We start from the raw sequence: 14973 nt of genomic DNA, 5'->3' as shown, positions 1-14973 counted from the left end.
TACCGAAAGAACTAAGAATATACATAAAAAGCAGTTCGAAAGAAATTAGTTTTCAATCGAGATTTCGAAGTGCATCGCTTCAGTGGCGTCCTAGTATCGGAAGGAAAGAGCATTCCAGACGGCCGCAGAAGCGCATCTGAAAGCGCCACGCGATGCGGTGACCACCGTCTTTGTAGCGGGGGAAAGTCAATGGGCTCGAGTCGTTTGTCTTGTACCAGCAGCAGTAGCGGCACTTGTAATTCAGCAGCACGCCGGCTCATGTCGGGGGATGCGTTCCTGAAAGGTGCGACGTCGCATATCGAAACGACGTTGCGTCGAAACGATTGACAGGGGTAGGTGGTGGAGGCGAAGGTTGAGAGACGACGGATAACGAGGACGGACGGACGATGGCTGTCAGCGACGTATAAGTGTGGGGGGTTGAGGCCACGCAAATGGGGTTGCGGTATAAATAACAAAGTGACGACTTGTGCCCGAAACGACGTGAGAGGGGGAGACGTAAATCGGGGTCATTGTAATACTGTGGTATCTCGCACCTCCGATTAGTACTGTTGGCTACGTACGGTGTGAAAGAAATTCAACGTACATACATTGCAATTTTTCGTTAATAAATAACATAACATCAACATTATAGTATTAATGTAATATTTTCTATGGTTGTGGGAACCAGGCGGTGTATACATTCGGACATGTGTGACAAAGAGCTTTATAGCTCATCAGATTCATCCAGTAGAGATACATATCCTGATGCTGATACTGGGTGAAATCGACATGAAATCCCATGGATCTCAGCAGTGGCCGTAAGTCGACCGATTCCAGAGTCTTGTGGATGACGTGGCTGGTCAATCACGACCACGACTCCGCGTGACCAGTCCCACGGGCCACCACCACCACCGCCAACGCCACCACCGTCACCGCAACCACCACCACCACCACTGCCACCACCACAACCCCCACCACCGCCGCCACCACCACCGCCACCGCCACCGCCACCGCCGCCACCACCACCACCGCCACCACCGCGACCACCGCCACCACCACCGCCACCACCACCACCGCCACCACCACCACCGCCACCACCGCCACCACCGCAACCACCACCACCGCCACCACCGCCACCACCACCACCGCCACCACCGCCACCACCGCAACCGCCACCACCGCCACCACCGCCACCACCGCAACCACCGCCACCACCACCACCGCCACCACCACCACCGCCACCACCACCACCGCCACCACCGTCACCGCAACCACCGCCACCACCGCCACCACCGCCGCCACCACCGCCTCCACCACCACCGCCGCCACCGCCGCCGCCACCGCAACCACCACCACAGCCACCACCACCACCACAGCCTCCACCACCACCGCCACCACCGCCACCACCACAGCCACCACCACCGCCACCACCACAGCCACCACCACCGCCACCACCACCGCCACCACCACCACCGCCACCACCACCACCACCACTACCACCCCCACCACCACCGCCACCACCACCACCGCCACCACCACCGCCACCACCGCCATCACCACCACCACCACCGCCACCGCCACCGCCGCCACCGCCACCATCACCACGGCCGCCACCACCACCACCACCACCGCCACCGCCGCCACCACCACCACCACCGCCACCGCCGCCACCGCCACCACCACCACCACCACCGCCACCACCACCACCACCACCACCACCGCCACCGCCGCCACCACCGCCACTGCCACCACCACCGCCACCACCGCCACCACCACCACCACCACCACCGCCACCGCCGCCACCACCACCACCACCGCCACCACCACCACCACTCACTTTGCAGTCACCGCTCGCAGCTGGCATCACCGCTGCTGCTGTGCCCGGTGAACGTTGGCCCGATATTGGCTGCCGCGTGGGTGGTGGTGGACCGCACGAACGAACCTTGGGCCCCCAACGGCTCCGAAATTTTACTCGGGAGCGGCGGCCGTGGGTGACGTCGGCGAGGATGATGATGGTTGCCCTTCGTGTGGACAATGCTGCCCGCCACTGCGCGTGAGTGTGTACGTTGCACTTCAAAAGCACCGTATGCAGCCAACCGCGCTAAAACGGAGGTTGCGTCGGGGAAGGACAGCAAACTAAACACGCACAAGAAGGGCAGTTCTGAATAATTGAGTGTTCACTGGGCAAGGAAGGGTTTGGGTGGGCGGATGGGAGGGGGAAAGGGGGTGGGGGCACCGTAATCACCATCATCATCGTCCTCGTGTAAACGTGGCCTCTCCAATCGTTGATTTGCCAATTCGCCGCTGCTGCTACTGCTGTTGATGCCTTTGCTGGCATCGTCCCCAAACAAGATTGGGATTCACGTGCAGGCGCCCCCCCCCCCCACCATCTCCCCCGCTACCGTCCTGCGCTCGAAATTGAACCGTGTGTGACTATCACATCGGCGGTGCAAGCTCATTTGGAGACTTCCGGTCTTTTGCACTATAAAATAAACACGCAGTGATATCCGCTGAAGCAAAGCCTATGTCGAGGTGGTCAGACCTCGGAAGCAAGGGTTGAGCCTGGACAGTGATCGGATGGGGGACCATCGTGTCGTAGAAGGTGGGCAGAGCAAGTGTTGTGGGCACGAGAGAGAGCAGTACAGCAGTACCCACTGTTATTCCGCACTCCCTCCACCTTGATAAACCTGCACTGAACCAGCTTGGGGAAGTATGATTATAATAATCGAGTTTAGTTTTATATGCAGGGTGCTTCAAAAAGATGTTAACACTTCGGAGAATTTGCAACAATACCACAAGAAGAGTGCTGCTGCCTCCGGGCTCCGGAGACCACGTGGAGAAGATTCCAGGCCACGTGTCGACTACGATGGCGCACAAGCGGAGACTCTTTGACATTTTGAAGTTCTTAACATCACATTTGTTATCATGTTACAGTTTCATTATCTGTTCTTTTTCCACTGAAAACGAGAGTCCCGTCTAAGTGTTAACATTTTTTTGCAGCACCCTGCATATAGAATCGTCAGTTATGCAAATTGCATCTCACTATCGCCCAGGAACCACAGACAACGCTGGAAGGCTGCGACCCAGCCGGTGGGCCGGAACAAACAATTATGACGTCTTTTCCTGGCGAGCCAGGGTACGAATACAAAAATCCCCCGTGTAGCCTTAACAGACTGTTGGGGCAAGTGCTGTTAGCGAGCACCTATGAAGGCCGGCACGGCACACGAGGTGGCGGGTGGCCAGCACCACGCCCGGCCGCCTTCGTCTCCCGAGCGGCGATGTTTACTACACACCGCACCAGATACTCAGGCTGAGTCAACCTCGGGGAGGCCCAGGACCGGTTCAGATAATGAGCCAGGGGATACGGCACCACGTCGATACGCACCCACGACTGCCCGGTGATCCACCAACCCTCGTCGCCCGCTGCCTCCACAGCTGCGGGGTTACAGGCAAGCCACGTGCGTGAAGCGTAAGCCGCCACCGCCACTGGCTGCCCTCACCCGGGTAGCCGTGGGTTGACAAAGCGGGCTGAGCACGTGCCCGGGGGCATAGGTCGAGCTTGCGGGGGGCACGGGGGGGGGGGAGAGCAGCCCCTCCCAAACTGGGCACCTTCGTGAGTTTATTTCCAGTAGTTTACAATTAAGATTGCATATATATGAATCATATGCACCCGTGATTCCTCATGTGAAGGACAAAGCGAACCCCTGCCACCACCCCTCCTCCTCCACCCCCAAGTATAGAAGTCGAAATCTGTCCATGCCCCAGGGGTCAGGGGAGGCGTGAGTGGGAACCCTGCATGAGATGCGAAAAACGACGAAATCCAAACGCAATGCCACCGTGAAGCACGATGATACAGACATCGCGGAGAGGCAGCGTGCCGCGGTGACGCGGACGCGCAACAACACGGTTCGAATCAACAACACGGTTCGAATCAACAACACGATTCGAATCAACAACACGATTCGAATCGACAACACGATTCGAATCGAACGGACAGCGAAATGTGAAGAGCGAGGAGCCACCCTGAATTCAAATTTTTGTTCATGAAAATGAACTCCGCGGAATCCACCGCGGCCTCCTCCTCCTCCTCGCCCGTCGGCGGCCCTCGCCGCGCAAGAAGAGGATTAAAGCCCACTAATGAATCACCTCCAATAAAATTAGCCTAGTCGGCAAAAAAACCCAGCTAAAACAAAATAATGAGGCAATAATAATAATAGGGAGAAGTTGAATCAACGGGATACGAAATATAAATTTAGAAATAAAAAAAGAACACCACTTAAAAAAAAACCGCTGGCATCGCAGACCGTCGCGTGATGCCCGAAAGGACAGCGCAGAATAACGGCACCGTCAATGTTATTACTCCGCTCAGCGGGAGTGAATTGAACCTGTCAGACTCTACAGTTCACGCGTGGGCACGATGCGCCGGAGATAAAGATCCCACCCCACGTGTAGCCTCAGCAGACTTTCGGGGCTAGGTGTTGTTGGCGAGCAGCGCGCCTATGAAGGCCGCCACGGCACGCGAGGAGAGTGGGTGGCCGGCACCACGCGCGCACCGGGTACTCATTCGAGGCCGAATTGACGTAGGAGCGGCCCAGAACCCGTTCGGATACCGCACGCGGTGCACGAATAACGGGCGTGCACAATGCTCGCACACACGCGGGCACGCACACACGCACGGGCACACACACACGCACGGACGGGCACACACTCACACACACGCACGGGCACACACGCACGGGCACACACGCACGGGCACGCTCCGCGCATACGTATTCCGCTGCGGATCCTCGTAGAGCGAGCGAAGATGATCTAACCGGTCACATAGGAGACGTAAATATACAAAGCCACACCGCAAAAACAAAAAGATTCCCGCTTGTTTGGGGGGGGGGGGGAAGTCTCCCCACGCCCCCGCATCAGCCACGGAGGGCGAGGGTTGTTTGATAATACTTCACCGCTCTGGTTCGTGAGGATTTGGTGGAGTGCGGGAGGGAGGATCCAGTGTCAGGGATCCGTTGTCACCCTCCACTCATGCCACCCGCCACTCATGCCACCCACCACTCATGCCACCAGCCACTCATGCCACCCGCCACTCATGCCACCCACCACTCATGCCACCAGCCACTCATGCCACCCGCCACTCATGCCACCCACCACTCATGCCACCCGCCACTCATGCCACCAGCCACTCATGCCACCCACCACTCATGCCACCCACCACTCATGCCACCAGCCACTCATGCCACCAGCCACTCATGCCACCAGCCACTCATGCCACCAGCCACTCATGCCACCTGTCACTCATGCCACCAGCCACTCATGCCGCCCGCCACTCATGCCACCAGCCACTCATGCCACCAGCCACTCATGCCACCAGCCACTCATGCCACCAGCCACTCATGCCACCCGCCACTCATGCCACCCGCCACTCATGCCGCCCGTCACTCATGCCACCCGCCACTCATGCCACCAGGCACTCATGCCACCCGCCACTCATGCCACCAGCCACTCATGCCACCCGCCACTCATGCCACTAGCCTCTCATGCCACCCGCCACTCATGCCACCAGCCACTCATGCCACCCGCCACTCATGCCACCCGCCTGGCAAACTCGGGTCGCTGAGTTCACCCAGCGGTATCATCGACGCGCAACACCGCGGTTAGTCGATCGGCAGCTGGGGGGTCGTGTGTGATGGGGTATCGTGTGGATTATTTACACCTCTTCCACGACGTCTGGCCAACCTGAAAGAGTAGGCCAAATTACCCGCGCGATGCTCTCTCTATCCATAACCTCCTCTAGTGGAACGTCCCCCGTTCCACCAGCAGTGGCCGGAGCAAGCAATTGGAGGGCTGCGCCTTAACCTTTCCGTTACGCCTCCTCTCCACGTTGAACTTTTTGCTCATGAAATGCCATGCGGTAAAATGTCGTCATCATCATCACCATCACCATCGTCATCGCGATGCTCTGTGGTTTTTTGTTGTCAGGTGAGCAGGGCCTGGCGTCGTCTCTGCAATCACGGCTCCCTGTGGTTTCCTGGATGCGTACGGCTAGGCGCAGGTGCTTCTCTCGTGCCACTCAACCCCTCGTGGACCCGCGCACTCCCAAACGATAAGGGATGCCCCCCGTGCCCCCCCCCCCACCCCCCACGACAAGACGCAGCGGAGCGAGACAAATGAGCGTCTTGCCTCAGGGTTTACACCACCACCTCAAACCCCCCTCCACCGCGACCAGCCTCTGCCAACTTTTGTCGCGACCGGGATTAAAAAGTAGTCGCTTGCAGTGAGCCGCTAAGTAAATAAATAACAGCGACGAGTTGATGTTGCTGTTTGTTGTTGTGGTCGTCGCTGAGAAGGAATGGGACGTTTTGGCTTCAGTAGACTTGCCACGTAAAACATGAAGGTTTGGGTGAATGGAGGGATTGAATCCACACTGGGAACGGCCGTTGTGGGTGGTGGCGGGGTAGAGGCATCCCAACCTCTTGAGGTATAAAATAATCAATGAAAAACAATGCCAGGAGATAGCATGGGAATCGGGAAGCAGAATATCTCACAATACTGGAAGAGGGAAGGAGATGGGCAGGTCAACATCTTGAATGATGGAATATTGCTGCGCAACTGATATATATATGAAATGGATTATTCATGTCCCAGCGAAGGCTTACAGAGAGTTGTTAGGACAAATAAAAATGTAAAAAAAAGATTTCACTGGCATTATTGCCCAAACTTTGCAATTCTTAAATATTGCCTGAAAATTACTCAACTTGGATTAGAAATCGTCACGTCTCGCCCTATTTGCGAACACTTGACACGACCCTCCTGATAATAACGCCTATGATAATATTATTATAATAATATAAAAGATAGCTCGAGCAAGAGGGCCGATCCTGAGTCAATAGAGACAATTACCAACACGAGTGATGCTCGTGTCCAAGATACGACTCAGCTTGCCTTGAAGATGGGGACCTAAGCAAGTGTCCATCGCTGCCTACTCCCTGCCCCTTAGGGGCCGTCCATAAATGACGTCACGCACCTGGGGGGGGGGGGGTCAGACATTTGTGACGATGTGTGACGATGGGGGGGGGTTGAGTAAATGTGACGTCACATCAAAATGTGCAACTTTAAATAAATATAGACAACACGTTCTACTTAATTAAATAGACGTTTTAATAAATGTTTTCTCCTACAACATCAGAGTGCAGCGCCACATTAATTACGCACTACAATGACAATAGTTTAAAGCGATTTGAAGCATGTGTTTTTTTTTTGGGGGGGGCAGAGCTTTGTGGCGTCATATTTGAGGGGGGTCTGACTTTTTGTGACGCCGTGTGACGAGGGGGGCGGGGGGGAGGGGGTCAAAAATCGTCCCAAATCGCGTGACGTCATTTATGGACGACCCCCTTATTCTATCACAAGTTCAAGGTCACCCCCTCTTGTCTACTCCTCTGCCGGTGTCCGACTGCGGTCTCTACGTTAAATAAATACGCCCACTGTTCCCTTGCAGCACTCGTCTCTCGAGATTGCACAGAAATCAAAGTTGCATTGGGTATCGCATTTTTATTTTCGTGCAGTCCTGACCCCACGCCGTGACCCCATCATCCCCGCCCCCCCCCTCTTTTCCTGACAGCAGCGTCGTCACCGCTGCGCGGCTCGAATCCGGTTGGCCGCCCCGGTTATAACTGCGGTGCGTGTTTAATAACGCAAGCAAAAAATGCGAACGCGCCGCTCGCCTGTCCTGTGCGTGGACGGTAACGATCCTGCGACGCTCACGCGGGCGAGGGTAGCGGCACGTGTTCAGCGGGGTGCTACGATTGTTCGAATGTGCCGCACGTGGACAAAATTGAACCTGCATTTTGTGATGACACGCGCACACACACACAGAAACATCGCCCTCTCCTCCCTACTCACAAACTACCGCCAGCTACATTTTGCGGAAAAAAAACCCCCATAGCGGGCGCCTTCCTTGGCGATCGAGAGCCTTAGGAAATTCCGCAAATAACAAATGCGCTAAAATCATAAAAAAAAAATTCATAATCATCACCGCCATCATCATGATCATCATCATCGTTTTTCTTGTTTACTCGACAGCCACGGCGCTCGACGTGACGAGCTCCTCCTCCTCCTCCTCGTCGTCGACGCGCTGGCGAGCCGCCTACTGGCGCGCGGTGCGCACGCGGCGCAACTGGGGCAAGGGCGCCTACAGGCAGCGCCTGCTGCTACGCGGGCACGTCGGCACGTACGTCACAGTCTCCCCCTCCCCCCGGGACCCCCCCCCCCCTATTCCTCCCCCCCCCCCGGGACCCCCCTCATTCCCCCTCCCCGGGACTCCCCCCATCCACCCCCCGGGACCCCCCCACCCCGCACGCAGCTCGCGGTACGGGCTTAGCCACGCGGTGTGCAAACACGAAATCTTTATATTTTTTTACTCTTTCCAATTAAGGTTGCGAGTTTTTTGTTGTTGCGCGAAGCTCCGTCTGTCCGTTCTGTTTGTCCGTCTGTCTGTGCGTCCATCCATCTGTCTCTGCCCGTACGTCTGTCTGTGTGTCGGTCCGTGTGTCTGTGTATCTGTCCGTGTATCTATGTCCGTCTGTCTGCGCGTTGTCCGATCATCAAACAGTGCTAAGCCTAGTCCCGGACAACTTGACATCGGCTGTGTTTTCGGTGGTTGTTAGTGCAGCGCTCAGCAGCTGACTGAGGTCGCCGGTTCGAACCAGAATATTTATTTAGACAGCAGGAGGAATCCGATGAGCTTTGAAGCTCTTTTTCACAGATGTCCAGTACGGGGGCACGGGGTCAGAGCGTTACAACAACTCTCCGCGCGGCAGTTGAAGCGCGTTTCTATAACACCCCCCGCCGCCACCCAGCAGTAGACACACAGCCACGGTTCAGGCGACCGGCAGGTCACGCACCCCATGCGGCGGGGTGAAGTGTGGGCCAATTCCCAAACTCCACCGAGATGCGTGACCAGTGTGGAAGAGAAGGCAAAAATGCCCAGGAGAAGGGCCTCTCGGGGAGCTCCCCGACGGTGGAGGAGCCCTTCGGGCAGCGGTGGCGTAAACGAAGCTTTTTCAGGGCCGCGCCTTTGCCACCTTGAGCTTCGAGAGAGCGCAGCAATGTTGGCACGCGGTTGATTTAAACAAGAAACGCACTCCGTCCAATTATTACCACGAATACGCAGAATGCAATACTATAAGCGGGGGGGGGGGGGGGACATTCGCCATAAATCATCGAGAGGAAAGTTGCCCGGCCCTCGCCCACCCTATCAACCCACGAAAACTGCACGGTACTTTTTCTCTACGCTCCACTGAAAAAGTGGAAACAGGAGAAGCATTCTAGAGAGTAATCAATGCCGCCTGTAATTGCACGAATATATCCTGAAATCGGTCAGTCGACACCAGTCGGCTGCAGACGGAAACCTGGAAGGAAGAAAATAAACCTAAATAGAAAAAACCCCAACAGCAGTAACCAGATGCCCGGGGCATTTTTTTTTATACCTGAAATGCGATTTATACGGCATCGTAGACGCCACTGTGAATTTGATCTCGCGTCACGGAGCAGAGCGTACGGGCAGAGGAGTTCCCGATGGTTTTTAAGAGCGGTGCACGCCGAGTGTGTGTGTGCAAGTGGAGTGTGTGGAGTGGGTGTGTGCGTGTGGAGGGTGTGTTTGTGGTGTGGGTTTGTGCGTGCGAGTACGGTGTGTGTGTGCGAGTGGAGTTTGTGTGTGCGAGTGGAGTCTGTTAAGGCTGCACGGGGGATCTTTGTCTGCGTCTTTGTACTGTGTAGTGTAGCGGTCAGCGTGCCTCGTTACGAACCCGGGCGACCCGAGTTCGATTACCGCTCACGGCCAACGCCGTGGTGTCTGGGCGCCTCTCCAGAACCTCTCTCTGTCTCAGAGCGAGCGGGCACTACTGCGCGTTACAAATGCTCGATGGTGATTTAAACGCGAGGGTCCCCCGGCGCAGGGCGGACAGCCTGAGATGGCCCGAGGGGAATATTTGTGTTTCCTTTGGAGCGGAGTGAGCGGTGGGGGACGCCTGTGGTCTGGATGACAAATTTGTAAATCGGTAATTGTCACTCGGCAGGGGTGGGTGGGTGCGCAGCCCCCCCACACCCCCACCCCCAAGCCCCCCACGTCCCAATCACGCAAAAATCCTCGAAGATATTTCAGAGATTAAGATTTTAATTACGGTTTGTTTGAGTTGTCCGCCAGAAAATGTTGTTAAATTAAGACACCGCGGTGTTTTTTTTATGGCGTGCCAACAACACGGTTAGCAGGGGGCCGGTGATGAGGGCTACTACGCAGAATTATACCCCCCCCCCCACGCACACACACACACGCACACACGCGCATACACGCACACACGCACACACAAAGATCCCCCGTATAGCTTTAACATACTGTAGGGGCAAGTGCTGTTAGCGAGCACCTATGAAGGCCGGAACGGTACACGAGGGGGTGGGTGGCCAGCACCACGCCCGACCGCCTTTGTCTCCCTAGTGGCGATATTTACACACCGCACCAGGTACTAATTTGAGGCTGAGTCGACCTAGGGGAGGCCCGGGACCGGTTCAGATAATCGTCACTGGTGTTGGCCGTGAGCGGGAATTCAACCCGGGTCGCCAGGTTCATAGCGCAGCGCGCTAACCGCTACACACATTCACACACACGCGCACACACGCACACACACGCACACACGCACACACACGCAGACACGCGCACACACACGCACACAAGCACACACGCACACACACACATGCACAGACAATCCTCCACTCTGAAGATAAGCACGCCACCTCTGCACCGTCCAGCGAGAGTGCGTGCGTTTGTGTTTGGGTGTTAGTGCAACAGAATGGCCCGGTCAGCTAACCCTGTAACGGAATGGCCCGGTCAGCTAACTCCATAACGGAATGGCCCAGTCAGCTAACCCCATAACGGAATGGCCCGGTCAGCTAACCCCATAACGGAATGGCCTGGTCAGCTAACCCTGCAACAGAATGGCCCGGTCAGCTAACCCCATAACGGAATGGCCCGGTCAGCTAACCCCATAACGGAATGGCCGGGTCAGCTAACCCCATAACGGAATGGCCTGGTCAGCTAACCACATTACGGAATGGCCCGGTCAGCTATTCCATAACGGAATCCCCCGGTCAGCCAACCCGTACCACCCGGGCCCGTCCCGTGACCTCCTGCCAGCGAGTTCTGTGTACGATGCTTGGTGTGATGACCTCAAAGTGCACCCGGCGTGGCACAAAGCGCTGTGGGTAATCGCGTCGCCGCTGCTTCAGTTTGCGAGCAGCGGCTGTCCTCGTGTTCCATCATGGTCGCGGAGCGTGTAAGCGAGTTGGGGGTTGTGTGGTGTCTGTGTGTAAGCGAGTTGGGGGTTGTGTGGTGTCTGTGTGTAAGCGAGTTGGGGGTTGTGTGGTGTCTGTGTGTAAGCGAGTTGGGGGTTGTGTGTTGTCTGTGTGTAAGCGAGTTGGGGGTTGTGTGGTGTCTGTGTGTAAGCGAGTTGGGGGTTGTGTGGTGTCTGTGTGTAAGCGAGTTGGGGGTTGTGTGTTGTCTGTGTGTAAGCGAGTTGGGGGTTGTGTGTTGTCTGTGTGTAAGCGAGTTGGGGGTTGTGTGGTGTCTGTGTGTAAGCGAGTTGGGGGTTGTGTGTTGTCTGTGTGTAAGCGAGTTGGGGGTTGTGTGGTGTCTGTGTGTAAGCGAGTTGGGGGTTGTGTGGTGTCTGTGTGTAAGCGAGTTGGGGGTTGTGTGGTGTCTGTGTGTAAGCGAGTTGGGGGTTGTGTGGTGTCTGTGTGTAAGCGAGTTGGGGGTTGTGTGGTGTCTGTGTGTAAGCGAGTTGGGGGTTGTGTGGTGTCTGTGTGTAAGCGAGTTGGGGGTTGTGTGGTGTCTGTGTGTAAGCGAGTTGGGGGTTGTGTGGTGTCTGTGTGTAAGCGAGTTGGGGGTTGAGTGGTGTCTGTGTGTAAGCGAGTTGGGGGTTGTGTGGTGTCTGTGTGTAAGCGAGTTGGGGGTTGAGTGGTGTCTGTGTGTAAGCGAGTTGGGGGTTGTGTGGTGTCTGTGTGTAAGCGAGTTGGGTGGGGGTTGTGTGGTGTCTGTGTGTAAGCGAGTTGGGTGGGGGTTGTGTGGTGTCTGTGTGTAAGCGAGTTGGGGGTTGTGTGGTGTCTGTGTGTAAGCGAGTTGGGGGTTGTGTGGTGTCTGTGTGTAAGCGAGTTGGGGGATGTGTGTTGTCTGTGTGTAAGCGAGTTGGGGGTTGTGTGGTGTCTGTGTGTAAGCGAGTTGGGGGTTGTGTGGTGTCTGTGTGTAAGCGAGTTGGGGGTTGTGTGGTGTCTGTGTGTAAGCGAGTTGGGGGTTGTGTGGTGTCTGTGTGTAAGCGAGTTGGGGGTTGTGTGGTGTCTGTGTGTAAGCGAGTTGGGGGTTGTGTGGTGTCTGCGTGTAAGCGAGTTGGGGGTTGTGTGGTGTCTGTGTGTAAGCGAGTTGGGGGTTGTGTGGTGTCTGTGTGTAAGCGAGTTGGGGGTTGTGTGGTGTCTGTGTGTAAGCGAGTTGGGGGTTGTGTGGTGTCTGTGTGTAAGCGAGTTGGGGGTTGTGTGGTGTCTGTGTGTAAGCGAGTTGGGGGTTGTGTGGTGTCTGTGTGTAAGCGAGTTGGGGGTTGTGTGGTGTCTGTGTGTAAGCGAGTTGGGGGTTGTGTGGTGTCTGTGTGTAAGCGAGTTGGGGGTTGTGTGGTGTCTGCGTGGAAAGAAGGAAAGCGAGAATGGGTACCGGCCTCGTGGAGATGGAGCGATGAAGTCAGTTCGCGTGCAGGTGCTGGGCGCATTTGGTACATCGCGGGACTGTGAGGGATGGTGATGGCTTAGGGGGAGGGGGTGGTGCTTCATCCAGCAGCGGAACGAACATGGCTGATGATGACGCTGTGTGTGTGTATATGCATAGAGGCGTATATGTATGTATGTATGCATCTATCTGTGGGTATTGGTAGCGTAGTGCAGTGATGTGCGGTGAGGTCAATGGCTGGGGAGGCACTGGCTAGTGTCAGAGCCAGATTCACGCACTGAGGGAGGCGTGTCCTCACGGAGGGGGGCGTGTCCTCACTGAGGGGGGCGTGTTAGACACGTGTTAGACACATCCCCCTCAGTGAGGCAGATGTGATAGCTGCCTCCCCTGGTGCTTTTTCATTGCAATTTCATGACGAGACCAGCGAACATAAATATATTTATACACATACGTGAAATAAGTTACCTGGAGTATGGAAGGCGAGGACATGAAATGAAGGGGTCTACAAACATGACATTGGTGACATACTGAGATAGTAACAGGCACGCGCTTATTGCCCGCGCTCCATTCAGTTACTGAGGGGTTGCGCAATCAGAAGGGAGGCTGAGCTCGTTGCTGCCTCACCTCTCGTCTCTTCCAGTATTTGCAGCGGAGCTCCGCAAATTTGGCGATTTTGACTATAAGTCATATTTAAAAATACTTTTTTAAGAACACGCTTTAATGAAATGTACCGTACGAGTAATGGCAGAACTCCACGACTCCAGGAAGTGGCCCCGAAGCTCGCCACAACGTAAGGGGGCCGGCGGGCCACTTACAGCCAACGTCAGTTGAGCGTGGGCAATTAGACCGAAGCCGAAACATAACATATAAAAAATATTTTTCAATATTTCTATTTTTAATTTTTAATGATATAATATAGTATTGTCATCAATATGACATACGTATACCAAGCTTGCAGTCGATACGACATTGTCAAGTGGGTTAAAATTGAGTTACAAGATTTGAGGATACAACAGACAGAGTGAGTTTATAAAAAGCGTGTAAAAGAATGTTGAAAATGTTTTTTATTTAATGATAGAATATGGTATTGTCATCAGTATGACAAGCATACCAAGTTTGCAGTCGATACCACATTGGGAAGTGGGTAAACATTTAGTTACAAGATTTGAGGATACAGCAGAGTGAGTTAAATAAAAGCGTGTAAATAAAAATGATTGGAATCGTACAGAAATTACATTTAAAACACAGATCAGTGGAAAAATCTTAATATTTATTTTATTTGATTATTATTTTTTTTTACTTTTCCTTACAGCTTTTTTCATTGGGAGTATGCCAGGTGAGGCTCTGCCTCCCCTGCCTCCCCTGACCGCAACGTCCCTTGCGTAGTGGTTAGCCCACTGTGCCACGAACGCAGTGACCTGGGTTCAATGCCCGCCCACGGCCAACACCACCCTAGGTCGACTCAGCCACAAATGAGTAACCTTGGTGCGGCGTGTAAAACATCGCCACTGGGGAGACAAAGGCGGCCGAGCGTGGCGCTGGCCACCCATCCCGTGGTGTGCCGTGCCGGCCTTCATAGGTGCTCGCTAACAACACTTGCCCCAACATCCCGTGCAAGGCAACACCGGGGGGCTCTTTGTTGTTCGCGGAACTCGCTGTGGCTTTGTGCGAATGTCAAAACGTGTGCACGCGCGCGTAAACATTTGAGTTACGGGTGCAGGTAAAGTACACGTTGACGCGATGAATTGATCGCCAATGTATTATGCATGCGGTGATTACCGCGGTGCAGTTTGTATTTTAAAACGTTCCAAAACAGCCAATTATAGACCGCAGCGCCTTCACTGACAGCTCACGAGCCTGCCGGGGACCGCCGTTCCTTTGTGCGTCCGAATCCCAGTCTGGGTTTGACTCGGCATAACCCAGCCGGACGTCACTCGATTTTGGACGATTTTTGACCCCCCCCCCCTTCGCCACACGGCGTCACAAAAAGTCAGACCCCCCCCCTCAAATATGACGTCACAAAGCTCTGCCCCCCCCCCAAAAAAAATAAAACATGCTTCAAATCGCTTTAAACTATTGTCATTGTAGTGCGTTTTTAAGGTGGCGCTGCACTCTGATGTTGTAGGAGCAAACATTTATTAAAAAGTCTAATTAAGTAGAACGTGTTGTCTATATTTATTTAAAGTTGCGCATTTTGATGTGACGTCACATTTATCACCCCCCCCCCTCGTCAC

At 54.8% G+C, this 14973-nt stretch overlaps 1 protein-coding gene across 1 annotated transcript in view; it reads left to right on the top strand.

The window, feature by feature from the left end:
- Positions 1-14973, top strand: part of LOC116940106 (uncharacterized) — a 67387-nt gene that overhangs the window by 35549 nt on the left and 16865 nt on the right. The window contains exons 9-10 of the mRNA XM_076065493.1: positions 5962-6034; positions 8062-8209. Coding sequence (XP_075921608.1) covers positions 5962-6034; positions 8062-8209 — 221 coding nt within the window. The remainder of the gene's footprint in view (positions 1-5961; positions 6035-8061; positions 8210-14973) is intronic.

The sequence above is a fragment of the Petromyzon marinus genome, chromosome 7, assembly GCF_048934315.1.
Source record: "Petromyzon marinus isolate PM22_M1 ecotype Great Lakes invasive population chromosome 7, UKy_Petmar_22M1.pri1.0, whole genome shotgun sequence".
Taxonomy (NCBI): Eukaryota; Metazoa; Chordata; class Hyperoartia; order Petromyzontiformes; family Petromyzontidae; genus Petromyzon; species Petromyzon marinus.
This window is presented reverse-complemented; position numbering and strand designations above follow the sequence as displayed.